General features: G+C 47.6%; 1 protein-coding gene across 3 annotated transcripts in view; it reads right to left on the bottom strand.

The window, feature by feature from the left end:
* Nucleotides 1-342: 342 nt before the first annotated feature.
* KCNJ1 (potassium inwardly rectifying channel subfamily J member 1) overlaps nt 343-18,265 on the bottom strand; it is a 29,715-nt gene continuing 11,792 nt past the window's right edge. The window contains exons 1-2 of one of the 3 annotated variants that reach the window (XM_032641928.1): nt 5,157-5,177; nt 343-2,464 (exon numbers count right to left, since the gene is read on the bottom strand). In XM_032641928.1, the coding sequence (XP_032497819.1) occupies nt 1,326-2,444 (1,119 nt within the window). In that variant the 5' untranslated portion in view covers nt 2,445-2,464; nt 5,157-5,177 and the 3' untranslated portion in view covers nt 343-1,325. Of the gene's footprint in view, nt 2,465-5,156; nt 5,178-11,685; nt 13,325-18,265 lie in introns of those variants that run through there. The other 2 variants (XM_032641927.1, XR_004351223.1) reach the window with 2 other exon arrangements.

The raw sequence follows: 18,265 nt of genomic DNA, 5'->3' as shown, positions 1-18,265 counted from the left end.
CCCTGCATCGGCAGGCGGACTCTCAACCACTGCGCCACCAGGGAAGCCCAGAGATTTAATGTGTTAACCAGCACACTGACAACGTTTTGATTCCTAAGCAGCTTTGGGTACCATCTTTTCGAGAATACATTCCAAATAACATAAGCAGGGAACTGAACAAGACATTCACAGTGAAAGCTTCCCCTGCAGATCAATCCTCATATTACATTGGTCTGTCTGATGAAGATGTGGTGTTGGCCCTCAGAGGAAGGAAGACCTAGCAGCTTCCTTACTGTGGGGTCATATCCCATTCCCTTCCCTTTCATACTTCTCCTTTAGAAACAGCATTTCAGTTACAAACCCTCGGGTGAAAAACACAAGATATATTTTTCTCAGAAGCATTAGCAGTATTTTCCCTTCTAAACTGTCTTTGCTCCTTCAAACTCCTCACTGCCTTCTTGGAAGATCAGGAAGTAGTGTTTTAACAGATTTGAAGCCCCTTATCCCATCTAGCACAAATTGGAAGAAATATCACCCTCATTTTCAAATCAAACGTTCTTTCTTGCAGGAAAGTGTTCATTGAGATTCTAGAGCGGTGATTTAGACCCTGTGTAAATGTCCTTGGGCCAACACCCAGCTTGACCACAGGCTCTGGAGGTGCCGTCGAGCAGGCTGGGCCCTGTGCTCCTCTCCTGTATGTAGAGATGCGGAGTCCATGGGCCAAGCCTCCCCCTTGCTCCTCTGGAAACACGGCATGACCCAGACTCAGATGAAAGCGCCAACAACCAGGGCTGGAGAAGGCCAGCGCCTCACAGATGTTCACTGTGCATCCGTCTTTTCTTATTACTTTGATTGGTTCATCTCCCCCAACTCACGAGACAATTTTTCCTTTGATACAAGCCAATGTTAAAATAAACGTGGCTTCTTTCTTATCAGTAGAACCAAAATAAGAATATCTTTGTTCCCTGATCCTATCTAAAGCTTATATCTTCTTTGGGAAGACGCTTAAAAAGATCTCATTTGGTCTGTCCATGAGGCTTTCAATGATTTTTGTCTGTTCCCATCAACACTGCATGATTTCAAATAATCCTATTCAAGATTTTATGTGAGCTCCTGTGTCCTCCCATATTCCAGTTTCCTACAAACCCATTGCATGTTCTCGTGCAGTTGCCTTGTAGAGCTATGTGTCTTGTAGGATCATGGTTACAGGGTTCAGGGACATTGTGCGGGGAGATTTTAAAGTCTCTTGTCCCGCTGTCATACCCTCAAATTCTTGATTGCTCCATAACGTTTCTAGTCACTAGGTACCTTCTAGATTTTGCTTTACCCGTGTTGAAAAGCCACTGTTACATTTTGGTGTCGTCTGTTTCGCTGACTTCGGACAAGATGAAGTTGGGGTTGTCATAGCCTCTCTTCATCCTGGCTTGAGCATCTTTCTCATTATACAGGCACATGGCACAGTGAGGCGTCTCCACTTCCACTGTTTTGCTAAAGTTATGAAAGTCTACTCGGTATTTCCCTTCCTTGGTCTTGGACACCATGGGAGCAAAACGATAGCCCCAGAGCACCTCTTCTGGGACGTAGGATGTCCGGACTTGGCAGGTAGCACTGGTTGATTCCACCGTGCCATCTAAAAACACCACTAATTCAAAGTCCTGCTGGGGAAGGGTTTCTGCTGCCATGTGGAAGAAGGGGCTAGTGTGGTCAATGACATGGTAAATTGTCAGTGGGGAGATGAAAAATAAATTTTCATTCCCTGCGTCAACCACAAAGTTGATATTGATCTGGTCCAAAATGATGGTCTCTCCTTCAGGAGTGATGGTGGTCTTCAGAAGCTTTCCATATATGTGACTGCCAATAAGGAGGCTCTTCCGAAGGTTAGCCACTCGGATCAAGAGACAGAGCTTCCCACCCCGCTTACTGATCACTGCATTCTTGCTGAAAGTAATGGTCTTGGCGCGTTTTTTGGGTCGGGAGATCTTGGCTAAAATGGCACCACACATGAAAGAATTGATGATGACCCCAAGGATAGACTGGAAGATAAGCAGGAAAATGGCAGTGCCACACTGTTCCGTCACACACCTGAATCCATAGCCAATGGTCACTTGCGTTTCCAGAGAAAACAGAAAAGCTGAGGTCAGGCCATTAATGTGCTCCACGCAAGGGGTGTGGTTGGCGGAAGGATGGAACTCAGGGAGATCTTTGTGAATGTAGGCGACTGCATACCACAGGAGGCCAAAGAAGAACCAACTCCCCAAGAAGGCCGTGATGAAGATGGTCATTTTGTATCTCCACTTGAGGTCCAGCACAGTCGTCCAGATGTCCACAAAGAATATCAGCCTCGACTGTGCCTCTACGTTGCCAAATTCGATGTTACACCTTCCGTCTTTGGAGACCAGCCTTGCTCTTTGCGCAGAACGCCCAAGAAAGTGAGTGACAAACCATTTCTGAAGATGCTTGAACATTCTTTCTGTCAACACCCGACCTGAAATCACATCAAAGAAAAACAAAACAGAACAAAATTATGTGTCTAACACTAGTGAACTAAGTGACTCACAGAAAGAGCTAACTGTCTATGAAACTGCCATTCAATACGATCTGGGTGAATGATCGCTTGGGCAAGCTGACAACCTTGTTCTGGATACCATAATGCTATCGTCAGTAGAAAATTCCCACTACAAGACCATATTGCTTAAAGATAAAGAGAAAAAATAATTCCAGGGAGATAGAAATGTAAAGGAACCTGAGAGAGCATACATCCATGTGTTTTCTGACCTTAGTCACACCCAACGTTAAAAATGTTTGTGATAACGCAGACACAGAGAACAGACTTGTGGTTGCCAAGGGAAGGGAAGTGGGGGAGGGATGGATTGGGAGTTTGGGGTTGGCAGATGCAAACTATTATACGTAGGATGGATAAACAACAAGGTCCTACTGTATAGCACGGGGAACTACATTCAGTGTCCTGTGATAAACCATAATGGAAAAGAAGAGGAAAAAGAATGTGTATATACATGTATAACTGAATCACTTTGCTGAACAAAAATTATGGCCTGTACTATGATTTATTTGATAGTATTCTTTAAATGAATTTTTTTTTCTTTAATAAATTTAGTCTTAAGCTAAGCAAAACTATCTGTGAAACAGAAACTTGATGCACTATTTACATTTTAGTTAATATATAGAAATAAATAACTGTGAAAAAAAGGGTCATCAGTATACTACCTAAACCATCTTATGTACCGCTGTGGATACTCACATAGCAAGAGAAATTATAATTCAATTCAATTCTCTCATTTATCTAGTGAAGGAACTGAGAAATTTTATTTTTCATTTTTTTGTGGTACGCGGGCCTCTCACTGTTGTGGCCTCTCCCCTTGCGGAGCGCAGGCTCCGGATGCGCAGGCTCAGCGGCCATGGCTCCCGGGCCCAGCCGCTCCGCGGCATGTGGGATCTTCCGGGACCGGGGCACGAACCCGTGTGCCCTGCATCGGCAGGCGGACTCTCAACCGCTGCGCCACCAGGGGAGCCCAGAACTAAGAAAATTTTAATGATATTTCCAAAGTCAGGTCCCTCAACAGAAATTAACACAACGTTGTAAATCAACTATACTTCAATAAAATTAAGACAACAGCAAAGTCAGGGACCTAATCATGGCAGGATGACAACTAGAGCGTAAGCTTCCCTGCTTCCAGGTCAGAGAAATCTCTACCTCCCTGTGTCTCAGTTATAACATTTCATATTCTAACACCAGATTTCTCTGAAACATTTCAAGAGAAGCATTGGTCAACTTCTGTTTTTTTTTTTTTTTTTTTTGCTCGACACTATTTAGAACAGAGTTCCTCAATACTGTTTGGTCAAGTTGTATCATAAGATCCCGGAAGTTTTCTCAGTGCTTCACAAGCCTGGGATGCCAAGATTCCCAAAAGGAATAGTAAGATGCTCACCATCGGTATCTCCCACTTCCCTCCTTGCCCGCAAGCTGAAGGATGGGGCACTCTGATTTAAAGAATCCTGCACAAAGGTAGAGCCATGTTTTATTCACTCCTCTATCCCAGCTGTCAGCACAGACCATGGGCACTTACTATTTATTCAATAAGCATAAATGGAATCATTCCTTGAATAAATTAAGCACTTCAAAATACCATCTGGACAAAGGTCTCATGGATGACATTATTGTAACTTCCATCTTACAGCACAAAACTGAAGGGATTTCCCCCAAACAGACAGCACTGATGAACCCCCGGGGTCATAAACACTAGACGGTCTCCTCCCCTATCTGTGCTCACCCCACTCCCAAGGTGTGCCTGTTATGGTTGGCAATGTCTTCGTGGTATTTTTAATCAAATGCAAATATGTTTCTAAAATAGATTTCAAAATCCCCCTTCAAAAATGTGTTTATTCATACAAACTAGGAAGCGAAACCAACTTAGTGATAAATTTTAAACAAAAGTGATATCCTATCACGTTTTGCTCATGGCCTTAAACCAGGTGAAAACACAAGAAGACCCCAGGTAGAAGTGGTGATGAGAAAACCACGGCTGTGGTGATTGGAAGGACAGGTTCTAAAGATACTAAAAAATGTAACCCGGAGAGCAGACAGTGCACTCAGAGGGGCCTGCCCCTCATGTCACCCAACCCTAATTGACCTCAAGTCCTCAAAGAGTATGAGGGGATGGTCCCAAGTGTGGCTCACCAAGGGAAGTGGTCTCTTCCTTCCCCAATCTCTCCCTTTTCTCTGCTCACATCTCCCCTAACCTTGTGTCCATCCACTGGGAACTCTCTCCCTTTCCCAGGTTCGTGGAAGCTCATACGGTTTACAAAGCTCTTCCTAGGGTGGATCTCACCTAAAACAATAACTTCTAAAGCCAACATTCATCAGTCGAATTCACATCCTCTTTGTCATGCATTGTAATTCCAGACGTAACTCCTAACACAGCAACCTCTGAGCTTTTCTCCCCCACTATTCTTGTAGCCCCACCTAAATTCATTTCACTTTTGAAAAGAAAGAGTATTTCTGTAGAGTAAATGAGTCCCCCCGATTTGTCTCTTGGATGAGTTTCTCTTGGGTTTCCATGCCTGTACTACTGAGAAAATATTATCTGCCTGGCCTTGCAAAGAGCAGGAACGAAAGCACCCAGCTTAAAAAGAGCTTTCCCCAGATCGCCCACACTTACCAACATCTTAAGCATATTCTCTCCCGAAGCATCCACGGCTGGGAGAAGCAAGGAGGTAGTGTCGGGAGCTGGTCTCTGTAGGCAGGCTGATTTTCTTTCAAACCCAGCCTAATTTATGGTAGGCTTTGGCCAGTGGACCGATGCTAATTTGTATTAGCCTGAAAACATTAATTTGATAGTGAAGCTGTGTGGTTTAAACCAAGGTAATTGGTCGTTCTCAGGCCAAGCCCCAAGCTGGGTATGTATTTTTTTCCCAAACCTCACATGGCTTGAATACCATCATGCTAAGACTCGACAAGCCACCAGCTAAGGTCCCTGGGCAGCAGGCACAGGTTCTGTTCTGGCATTTTCCTCCCCTCCTTTACCATGCTCTATAGCTCTCTCGCTCTTCCTCCTAGTTTGTGCCCAATACCTTTCACCAGAAACAATTAGTTATCATCGATCTCCCAGCATATTCCCTGAAACACACTGAGATACCGAGATTTCTAAGCGTTCACAAAGATACAGGTGAATGATACAGACGTAGGTAAGTACATATTTGTAAGACAAAATAAGATCACACCAGGAAGAAACAAGATACCATGTTAATCTCTCTACACAGCAGTCACTGTTGTTTAAGAAATTGAGATTTAAAAGCAGCCTTTACTGTTGGATTTATTTTGTAAAATCTGGCATTTACTGAAGGTACTTTCTACATGCACTGGGTTAACCAATGCTGTTGATTTGTTTACTCAGACAGTGAGAAGATTTATACCTAGAGAATGCAAGAATACAGGATAAATTCATCCTCTGACCAAACCCATCAGTCACGTGGCAGTCCCATTACACACGGCCTATATCTGACTTTGCTTAGACAATGGCACTTAATCCTACCACAGACAGACACAATATGTATTTTTGGAACTATTGGGCGATTAGAAATTGGCCCTGGATTATGTAACATGCACAGTTTCTAGGTCACTTTCTGTTGAAATCAGTATATCTTAATAGCAAACATAGGGCTGGACATTAGCTAATATTTACCAAATCCTTCTTAATGGCCTGGCAAAGCAAGTGGATTATATTATCGCCATCTTTTTTTCTTCAGTGCTCCAGCATTCTTTTTTTCTGTAAACAGTCCATTCTCAAAAAATAGACTTTGTATGAACTTTCCAAACATTGAGTGTATTGTGTAGGATTTCAAAGACAAATAGAACTCTGTTCCTGTTCTCAAGGAGCTCACAGTCGAAGGGGGAAGTGAGCTCAGTAACTCAGCAATTACAATGTGCTGTGGTTTGTATAATACCCAAAGGACACGTCTCTGCCCAAAGATCTCTATTAGACAGGCATCCCCCAACCCCCTGTGAAAACACCTCAACTGACAGAAAACTCACTTTTGTGTCGATTAATTTATCTATCCATCATTAAGCAACAGGGATGTGTGGATTCTAACATGTGTGTTAGACATCACGGAAGTAATCATTTACCAAATGGGTACAGTCCCTGTCATTGTGAAAAACCTTCTCGTCCAGGTGGGAGACGCAAACGAGCTGATAAACCGTCAAACGCAGTATGACACCTGCCAGGGTAGAAAACCATGGATGTGCTCTGGGAGGATCTTATTTGAGGAGCAGAGAAGTGCTATGGAGACCAAGGCCTGGAGATGGCATTAGCGTCACCGTGGTAGGAACTCTGTAACTGTTTGCTGGATGACAGTCAATTAAACAAAGCATGCATAAGAGCAATGAGTCTGCTCCCACTTACGTGGCTCCCCGTCCAATAGAGATATTTAGGAAGAGACACTTTTGTGCAGCACTGTAATTGTGTATGTGGCAGAGGCAGGGGCACAGGGGAACTGAAAGAACTGCTGAGTAAACGGCGACGGTGCTGGGGGACAGCGCGACACACCGGCTGGAACCAGCAAGGGCCAGTGCACTTAGCGCCTGTGTGCCCTGCGAGACGTTCTCATCTAGACCTAGAGGAGAAACTGATAGCAACAGCACCCGGTCTCGTCTTGCCTCGGGGACAACTCAGGATACTTCTAAAGAAGTGTGAACTCTCTTCAGGTGATCAGCCTTTCAAATTCTTGAAAATAAACATTTTCCTCCCGAATCTCCTTTTCTCCATAAAAACGCATGCTTTATTTGCATACAATACCTATGGCAACCAAACCCTAAGTGAGGTACCTACAGTTTGTGCTCCTTGATGATATTTAAAGAAACAGGCCACCCCCTGAGAACGAGGAATTGGGAATTTGGAGTTTCCCGCGGCCAATATCACACAGCCTTCTACCCGCTCCGGGACTCAGCAGCCACTGGACCAGAGAGGAGGCGGCAAGTAGATGTTGCTTTTATCTCTTATTTAGAATTACAAAGGCTATCGTTCGTTCCTCTCTATAGATGAAAAAACAGTTGCTGTAGTCTGCCTATTAGTCCAACCTCTCACAGCTCAGGACATTTCTGAGAGTCAAGATTGTCTGTCAGAGGTAGGAAATAGGAGTTATTGAGCCTGAGAGCAGAAGTCAAATGACTTTCTGTAGTCCCTTTGCGATGGTGCTGGAGGAGAAATTCAAGCTGCCCTGAAAATTGATGGCTTTGCTTCAGACCATTAACCAACATTTCCTGAGGTCCTACCGTAGCAAGGCATGCAATGGGATCATGGCCCAAGGTCTCCGCCTTCTTAAGCAGTGAAATCAAGCAAACTCTCTACTGATTGAACTTACTACATGCCAGGTGCTACACTAGGAAGCAAAAGAGGTAACAGTCCCTGCTGTCAAGTTGCTCAAGGATGAGTAGTCGTTCAGTCACTACCCGATAATTACAATGGGGCAGGTTTGCTGCCCTGAAGGGGTTGAGGACAGGGTTTTCAAGCAGCCACCGGAGAGGAGATGCAACGGGCTGAAGGTTAAGCTTACACTCTTTAACACACCTTTGCTGAGGAGCTAAAACAAATACATCTGTTACCGCAGAGGACTTCCTGTTTTCTATGAAAACGACCTCAAGCTATTGGAGGATGGCCACCCAGCTGGATTTGCAAAGCCTCAGTGCCCAGGAGCATCCAGTCAGCCAGTTCCTGGGGATACTTATATGGAGACCTATTGTCGACAGAGGGCATTGTTTCCTTTTCGTTCAATATTCGGAGAGAAATCACCTCTGATGTCTTTAGCTCTACCAGGCTGCTCACTTGGGCTCAGCCTGGGTTCTTACATAGAACTTGGCAAGGCCGGTGGAAATAATTATTCCTGGCCTCATGGGCATGAGCCTCAGGACCCTTCCAGGCTAGATTTGGGACTGCACTTCAGTAATACCCCACCTTTCCCTGGGGCCGAGTGTGCTCACAGGCCCCCTCCCCTGTGAAGCCACAAGTTGCTTGTGTCCAGGGTGGGAATGCAGCACAGACTTTCCTAGGCGCCTGGTTCCTTCCAGAGAACAGAGTTTGGGAACAAGAGCCAGTGAATCATAAGGTCTGGGGGTGTTGGTGCTCTCCTACGGCACACCGGCTTCTGTAGGCATCTCTGGAGCCTGCCGGTCCAGGGGCATCACCTGAATAGCTATAGAGCTCTGCCATGCGTGGGGATCAAGATGGGGTGGGAGCCCTGGCGCAGGACGTTCGTGGCACAGGTAAGAACCAAAGGCAGCAGGTAGACTGGAGGAAGTCCAGCTGGGCTGAGCGCAGACATGGACTTGAATCTGTCACTTGATGGCCAGGTGACCTGAGCAAGCCACTTAGGCTAACTGGGCCTCAGCTTCCTCACCTGTGAAATGACTGTGAGCATATGCTCTCCAAGGCTGTAGCGTGGTTTAAATGCAATCGCATATGTAAAGTTCCTAGAACACAGCAATTACACAATAAACAGTAGCGACTGTTATTATCAACTCAGAAGTTTAAACCCGCGCAGCAGCTTCACCAGGCATCACCGCCCAGGCCGCTGAGGGTCTGCTCTGCAGAGTCACAGGGGCTGCGTGGGGAAACGACACGCAGGCGAGGGACACGGCCCCTGAGAGAGAGGGCGACAAAGGTTCTGACAACACGTCGATGTCTGTGAACAGTACTGGCTTCAGAGCCCATCCTGACCTGTGGAACAGACCTGAGAAAGCCAAACACGTCTGTATAAAGGATCTGCCCATCATCAGGGCGGGAGCCTTATCCTGGAGAGGTGAGAACAGGATAGAGGGAGAGAATTTTCCTTGGTGCACTACCAGGGGTGATGCCCTTCTTCTCTTACCACAGACATTAAGTAGCATTTGATTGTATCACTGACAATCTACAGACGCCGTTGAAAAGGAGAAAGCAGCTCCAGACAGCTGGGAGCCAGCCTGGCACTACGTCTAGGTCTCAGTGCTGCCGGGAGCTGTCCTGGGGCTCACAGCCGGGTCTTGGTGTTCTCTTGTTGAACCCGGTTTCACAGGATATCAACATCAGAATCATGTCTGAACACAGACAGAAACATGAACATGGTCCAAACCATGAAAACGACCACATGTCCCCCTGTGCTGGCACCGTGAGTGATCCCTGCTCCTTTACCAATAACAGCTTTAGCCTTACACGGGTCTTCTCTGCTTCTAGATAATAAGATTTATTAACATACTCCATCACAGAATTACCCCTATTTCTTGACATCTAACCCAGAGCACAGTGTATTGCTTCCTTAACTCTCCCAAATCACCTAGAACAAGCCCAAATCTTGATTATGTGCTGTGTAACACTCTCTCAAGCGAGGCTCCCCACCATTCCTCAGGGGCGCGTGCTCACTAGCTGCGACAAGTCAACCCCTGCTGCTCTTTGGCTGGGAGGCACTGACACCCCAAAAGGCAGAAGAGGTGTAACTAAGAGGTCATAAAGCCGTTCTATAACCAATTGATGATTCCACACCGTTGTTCCAGGGGTCACACTCGCACATGTGTATTTGCAGGCTTTTGTATCAGAATGTGAAAATGAAGGACCAAATTTAAATATACAAAGTCATTAAAAGGAGCTAAAATATTCAAGTTCAGTTTTTAAGTTCTGTCTAGCTAACTAGTTTACAAGGGCCGTCGGTCATCCTCAGATAATTCTACTCTCCCCACAAAGACCTGTATCACTTCCTGGCACCTGGATCGGGACCCAGCAGGAAGCATCAAGAGATGTGATATTCCCACCAGGACAGCCAGCCTGGGAGTCTGTGAGGCTGGCCCCAAGCCAGGTGTCCGCAGGGTCTCACCAGTCTTTGGTGGCGGCATGCCTTCGCTGTGGGGTAGGAAACCTGTGCTTTGGAAGTTGACACTAATTCTATGTGTATTTTCAAAGTTGTTTTTTGAAGTATTTTGGAAATGTCAGCATGTCTTGGTTCTGCAAAGGGACCCCCGTTAGGGGGGGCCCTTCATCTCTGCCTGATTCAGAGTTTTGAAGGGACAGCCACACATCCCCGGGGGCCGTGGGGAATGGTGACCACAGAGTGAGAGAACCCTCGAGGACGAGAGAAACTCACAGTCACAGGGTTGGGTCTTCTTGGCTTTTATTCTAAAGATTTTCTAAGGAGTCTATCTTCTCAACTTTAGGGAGTTTTGTACTTTACCAAAAGAAGGCACGGCTTTGTTGGCTATGCATGGATTGAGCCAAAGTGAAGAGGATAAACCAAGGGAAAATGAATGAAGGGAAGCCCAGGGCTGAGAAAAGCCTCTGCAGACTGTAAAGTGGTCATTAAGACCTGGGTGGAGGGCCTCCCAGCTGTATCCTTTGTGAACAGCGCCCTCTAGAGCACAGTTCAATGGTGCCCTGAAGCAGGGACCTTCTGGGGCAAGAAGCCCAGTGTCTGCCCAGCCACGAGTGTGAAACCTCTCGCAACCTGGGTTGTCCACTGGCTTGTTTACTGAGAAGCCAGTGCGGACATGAAGTCACTTGCCTCTGTCTGAAGAGGTGCAGGAGATGATTTTCAAAGCTTCACGTATGACTGGAATTTGCAGTGACCCAAGGGCTTCTGGCTTTGGGGTTCCAGTTGTTGGGCTTGGAATTTGCCAAGTTGCCTTTGCTGGGCTCAGGATTGGGGGTGAAAACACAGTATGGAAAATACGTAGTAAAACACAACAAATATGGTTATCATCTGGAGAGAGATGACAGGTCCCTAGAGAATCTTGGGTGAAATTCCATTCAGTCCGTCCCAGGACCAGATGGAACCCTCCGCCATGGAAGAGGTGGGAGGGTCAGTTCTCAGGTCTCCACCATGCACTCAGGCCAGACGTCCTGAGCACCACTGTCCTAACCGTTGAATTCTAGTTTCTGGTGAACCTAGAGCTGAAAATTAAATTAACACAAGGACCCAAAGGCATTTCTAGTCTCATAGCCTTTTATTCTCATTTCTTTTTTTTTTTTTTTTCCGGTACGCGGGCCTCTCACTGCTGTGACCTCTCCCGTTGCGGAGCACAGGCTCCAGACGCGCAGGCTCAGCGGCCATGGCTCACGGGCCCAGCCGCTCCACGGCATGTGGGATCTTCCCAGACCGGGGCACGAACCCGTGTCCCCTGCATCGGCAGGCGGACTCTCAACCACTGCGCCACCAGGGAAGCCCTATTCTCATTTCTATTCAAAAGAAATCCATTACAATGAAAGTATCGTTATACAAGTCTAGATACAAATCTTATACTGAAACCAAAACCAATAAATGGTGTTCCCGAAAGATAATATATGAACAGAAACTGCTTGTGTAGAGTAAGTTGTATGATATATGCATTAGAATATTAGATATTTAAAGGAATCCTTTACTGAATAAGTTTATAAAGCAAAGAATCACTTTTTCAAATAAAATAATCATTTTCTCACTTGTTTGGCTTGTAAAAGTATGTGTATTGGGGGATGAGTGTAGTTTGTTTTTCTGAAAACTGGACACATATGTAATAAAATAATTTTTAAATCTCTCTCAAGCACCCACCTCAAATGGCACTGACGTTTAATAAAAGAATTTTAATGTTTACCAAAAGTTGTATTTATATGTGTGCAGTGACCCCGTTATTAGTCTGACCCTTCTAGTTTTCTGTGGTTTGGGTTGGTATTACATCAATTCAGTCTTTCCAGCCCAAAAAGGAATGAATTCCATGTGGACTAGAGGCCCTGAACATACTTTCCTGAGTGTCTGCAACAAGAAAATACACTTTGTTTTTAAGAAAACATATAGAATCCTAAGCCTTGAAGACTTATAATATAGAGGAATAATTCTGATGCCTTGAGTTTGGCACTGGGGGACTATTAGTCATGAGGCTGTACCCACAGGTGAAGGGTGTCATGTTGGGCCATCCCTGTTCCAAGAGACATGCAAAGAGAAGGCGCAGAACCCCAGGTTCCTGAGTTTGGAGGGGACCTCTGAAGGCCTTTCAGTCCTATATGCTAGCTTATGTTTCCTGCCCCAGCAACGGGCCTACAGGGCAGGATTTAAGAGGTGGGTGTGTGGGGTTTGAATCTGGAGTTGGTCAGTCACTAGCCCTCACTCGCGGTACCATCCCATCTCTCAGTGTGTCCATTTCCTCATCTGAAAAATGGGCCCATTCATATCTATTACAGATGGATAGAAAGAGCTCAGACAGCACTTAGGCATGCAAAGTGATCCAGCCATTAACACCTTCAGGAATGCAACCTCCAGCTCTAACTTCTCTTTCAAGTTACAACCATACATTGAATGAAAGATCCAACCGTGTCATTATCTGTGATGCCTTTAAATTCTGGGCTTTTCTTCACCAGTGTCCAGGCTGCAATAACAGCATGCTTCCCGGAAAGGTAATGAGAAGGGCAAGGCTCTAACCACAGGGCAGGGGATTAGCTGCAGAGCCCGCGCTCCTGTGGATCCTGCCGCTCTGCCCCGGGAGCTTCTGAGGGTCAATGATTACCAGCTTTGGCTTGGGTTCCGCCGAGCCACGGGAGTTGCATTAATGGGGCGGCACGTCACCCACCCTCCCATGTCCAAGAACTTTCTGGGAAAGCCCTGGAGGCAGAGGGAAGCAGAGTCAGCAGCCCCCATGACCCTGTAGTTCCGCGTCCTAGAGCCGCCCTTGAGCCTGTGCTGAATTCCTCCCTTTGGGGCTCTTCTTGTCACCGGGCAGGGCCCACCCCAGGGGATCCTCTGAGAGTGGGGACATTGCTGCGGAGACGCCCCACCTGCGTCCTCACAGTGTGACGAGCTGCTCCAGCAACTGTCTTGCGCTGCTTTTGACGAGTGTCTGCCCCTGAAACAAGAGAGCAAGTGGGAGGAAGTCCTCTCCCAGACTCAGAGCCGGGCCAGGGTGGGCAAACCCAAGGCCTCGCCGAGACCTGCCCCCAAGAGGGCCCACGGAGCCCACGGCAGGCCTGCTGACGCACTTTTCCTCATTCCTCTCCTCCCTTTTACTCACTGGTGTGTATAGTGTCCTGAAAAAGGTGAAGTGAAATTCCACTTTACTTCCTCTTATTTGCCCTTCTAATCGTAATCAAACTGAATCACAAGAAGTTTTTCCGTCTCAAAAAGGTTACTTAACCTCTCCGCAGTTTTTCCTAATACATTGGTGATTATAACGCCTATTTGTTGCCAAGGGGATTCACTGGAAAATACACATGTCCACATAAAAAGCTGTGCACAAATGTTGACAGCGACATTGTTCGTAACAGCCAGAAATTGCAGACAACCCAAATGTCCATCCACGGATGAATCAATAAATAAATAGGGTTTGTCCATACGATGGAATGTTATTCAACCATAAAAAAAGAAGTACTGATACATACTACAACACGGTGAGTTTTGAAAGCATTATGCTAAGTGAAAGCAGCCAGATATGGTGATTTCCCATTTGTACAAATGTGTAGAACGGACAAATCTACATAGAGAGAAAGTTAGATCAGTAGTTCCCAGTGGTGGCGGGAGAGGGCAGTGCGGAGTGACTGTAATTGGTACGGAGTGTCTTTTTTGAAGTGATGAAACAGTTCTAATATTGATGGTGGAGATGGCTGTCCACCTTTGTGACTATACCCAAAACCCACTATTGTAGTTTTAAGTGGGTGGATTTCATGGTATAGGAATGTGTTATATTATATTATATTATATTATACTATATTATATTATATCAATATTGTATTGTATCATATCGTATTGTACTGTTTCAACAGAGCCGGTACAGGAAAAATCCACATCAGGTAACTCTTGCACGGCAGGACTCGGCAAACTGCCCCCATCTGTGGCCTGCCTCTCCAATTTCTTCCTCTCCATCTCTTCTCCTCCCTTCTCTCCCAGCGCCAGCCGGAAGCACCACGCTCGGCCCTTGTAGGGCCCTCGGCTGAACTTGGCCCCCTCCTCCTATAGCAAGTGCCACCGTGATTCTGGAGGCACCACATCCAAATTACTTCCTTGGTCATAAGAGTCTGGAGGCACCCAAAGATGCTTCTGTTCACCCTCAGCACGCGCTCTGCCAGCAAAGGAGAGACTGCGCCTCTGCCGGCATCTGTGGGCAAGCCCTTCTCCTCCAGCCCGGCCGGTGGTGACTGGGGAAGCAGCCGAGGCAGAGCGTGGTGCCGCCCCGCCGTCCACCCTCTCCTGGGTCCCGCACGCCGTGACCCTGACCTGGCAGCTCAGGGTTTAGCCCTGGGCCAGCTCTGCCCACTCGCCCCTCACAGCTCCCAGGGCAGGAGGTCGGGCCAAGGTCCTCGCGGACCCACGCGCCATCTGATGGGTCGCCCGGAGGCGGACAGGAATTCACGCGGCCTTGGCCTCGTCAGACTGCCCCTCGGTCCACTGTGCTGGCCACGTCTGCCCACACTCCCTCCCCCTCTCTCACACTCGTGGGAGCTCAGTTCCATTCTCTCCTGCTCTTTCCTTCACACAGTACATTTTTTTTTTTTAATATTTTTTGATGTGGACCATTTTTAAAGTCTTTATTGAATCTGTTACAATACTGCTTCTGTTTTATGTTTCGGGTTTTTGGCTGCGAGGCTCTTGGGATCGTAGCTCCCCGACCAGGGATCGAACCGCACCCCCTGCATCGGAAGGCGCAGTCTTAACAGCCGGGCCGCCAGGGCAGAGTCCCCTTTACTCAGTATATATTTTAATCTTTATTTTTTCTTGACTTTTGTTCCTTGCCCATGGCCCTTGTTGTATTCCTGGAGTCAGTGACATTAGTTATCCATTCTTAGCCCGACCTCTGTGGGGACTCAGCAACCTCACAGATGAGCCAGAATCCCATCGCACTACTGAAACCACTCGTGAGGCCACATTCCCCCATATCCTTCCGCCTGCCCACACACACGGAGGAGGGAGGAGGGGGCGTGAGGCAGACTAGGATGGGTGGGGGGTCTTGGCTGCTTCCTTGGTGACAGCTGGGGGGAAGAGCTGTGCGGAGTCCAAATTCGAGGCCTCTCAAAGGAGGGACAGAAAACCACCCACTGTGAATTGCCGGAGGTTGGCCCGGCCCCTTTCTCAAGGGCAGGGCTGGATTTCCATGTACGCTTCCTGAACATGGGCCTCCCCTCTATTTTCAGTTGCCGACCTTAAAAAAAAAAACATCACCTCACCTGCATTAACATAGATCACAATGACCTGTTTGATGACACACCATCAGGACCAATCCTGGATCATCACAGATAAATGACATTTGGGGGGCAAAGAAACTAAACTGTGGCCCTTGTCCTGTGGTGAACACTACTTCCTACAAAAAGAAAAAGAGGCCAGTCTACCTGCAGAGTGTGTGCAGGCTCCCCGGAGCCTCTGGCCTGGAAACACGTGGTCTGGAGTCAGACTTGAATTCCAGCCCTGCCGCTGACTGATGCCCGTCTGAGCTGACTGCCTGTGTTTTCACAGACCTAATTCCCCAATGTATTCTATTAAACCTGGAAATAAACAAGACAAAATGGAAAGTCACTAAGAAAAGCTTAGGAGCAATAAAGACCCTGGAGTTTGTGGTGAGTTACGTTTGCTTCTTCCTTCCTTCCTTCCTTCCTTCCTTCCTTCCTTCCTTCCTTCCTTTCTTTTCCTGTCTGTGTATCTCGCTGCTCTGTGCAGCCTTGAATTGCAGAGCCAGAGCCACTGTTTCCTGGTTCATTTTTCCAGTCCATCCACACTCCCAGTGACTGTACCCATTTTCAGCAATGGGTTTTTCACAGCATCACTCTGGTCCTGGCTTGGTCCCCTTTGCTCGGGCTCCCCTGGGCCAGATGGAGAAGCGAGGATGGAAGAAAGGCCACTAGGAACTGCAAAGACCAGTGGGCTTAGCACTGACCGAAATGCTGGCTCTCCGGTGCCTGGGGGCTGTGGGGTCCGAGCTGTGGGCGCTAAGACTGAGAACATCGTTGCAGAAGGCCAGTAGGTAGGGCTGGCGAAGCGAAGAGGGGGGTCAGCAGGTGTCACAAAGGTAGCGAAGGTCAGGCTGGGAGGTGGTGTGGACTCCGTTTAAACCCCACTCCTTCCACTTGTCAACAGGATAAATGACTTTGCTTCTCTGAACCTGAGTGTTCTCCATGAACATGGAGATAAGAATGCCTGTTTCACAACCTGAGATGGGATTCAGTGCAGAGGGCCCAGCACGTGGGGACGTCGGTGAGGTCAGCTTCCTTCCGTGCTTGGCAGAGCTGACGGGGCTTCATGAAGAGACAGCCGGTGTCAATTTGGCATTTGAGGAATCATTTGAACTGCCAGGTCTGGTTTGGAGGAGGCAGCTGGCTCTCCTTGCCGGATCCGAGGACAGACTCGGAAGCGCCCACGTGAGCTGCAGAGAAAATGCAGGGGCGGGCGTGTGGCCCCGCCGGGGGGAGATGCCAGGCCACGGGCAGTATTCTTCTGCCTCTGTGAGCCCTGTCCTCCCCGGCACTTCAGGAAGGCTCTCCCCCCAGAACCTCTGGGAGGGGAAGGCAGCGGACGCCGGGCTGCTTTAAGGGGGCCTGTAAAGAGTGTGTTTGCAAACATGAAGCCCAAAGGGCGAAGACTTTGTTTATCTGGCTGCTAGGGAAGAATAACAAAGCTGGGGGAAAAGGCTGACGATCAAAAAGAAAAAGGTTGCCCATAAAATGAGCAGATTAGATTAGACCAGGAAGATCCAATTATGCCAGACCAACTGAATTTCCTCTGAGGTTAGCATGACCAGCCTTCCAGGAGCAGAGGCTGCTGGAAGCACAGGGCTTGCGATCGGCGTCTGGCACGATCCTTTCTGCAAAAGCTCTTAGCAGGAGTTCAGACCCCATGAGCCCTGGGTGGGGTTGAGAGGTGCATCTCCACCGGGCATCTGTGGCTGAGATTCTACTCTAGAAAAATGAGCTTAGCACCCTCTTCTTTTCTTTCTTTGCACCAAATATAGTTTATTATATATTTATTTTTTTGAATTCGTGCTTTCTTCAGCTCTGTCAATGGCAAAACAATTGAGGAAAACTTGATTCGATCTTGATTCTTTTCTGTCTCTCATCCCCGCATCCAATCCATCAGCAAGTCTTCTCTGCTCTTCCTACAAAATATATCCAGAACCCCTTTGTCCTCCTGGCTCCATCTCCATCACTGCCACTGCTGTCCAAACCACCATCACGCCTGCTTAGCTGCAGAAATAACCTCTGCTCGCTCATGTCTCTGCTGCCTCTCTCTCTCCTCCCCCTGACACCTTCGCCAGGTCAGAGGCAGGTATTTCTTGTGTAAATCAGATCGTGTTGCTCTCTGGCGGAAGCCTTCCTTGGCATCCCCTCGTCCTAACCACCACAAGGACCTGTATAACCTGGGCTCTGCCCAGACCGACCTCACATCACTGTGCTTCCACCAACAGTGCTGCTCAGACCATGTGCCACACTGCCCCTGCCCCGGTCTTTTGCACCTGCTGTTTCCTCCTTTGGGGCTGTCCTGGCTCCTTTGCGTCCGTCAGGACTCAGCTCCGTGGTCACCTCCTCTGAGGGCCGTTCAGCATCCAATCCCAGGGAGCACCATGGTCTCAGTCAACCCCGCTGTTCGCATCTAATCAATATCAGATATCATCTCATTTATCTGCCTATTTATTATGTGTTCACTTCTTGTCTAGCTCCCCTCTAGTCGAATATATCCACTCCACGAAAGCAGCCTGTCTTGCTTTCCTCTGAATTCTCAGCTCCCAGATCCACCATTAGAGAAACTCTACAAATAGTTCTCGAAAGAGTAAAAGTTCGTGCCCTCCTCTGGCTGGAAGTGCACAAGC

This window comes from Phocoena sinus, chromosome 8 (genome assembly GCF_008692025.1).
Source record: "Phocoena sinus isolate mPhoSin1 chromosome 8, mPhoSin1.pri, whole genome shotgun sequence".
Classification (NCBI taxonomy): domain Eukaryota; kingdom Metazoa; phylum Chordata; class Mammalia; order Artiodactyla; family Phocoenidae; genus Phocoena; species Phocoena sinus.
This window is presented reverse-complemented; position numbering and strand designations above follow the sequence as displayed.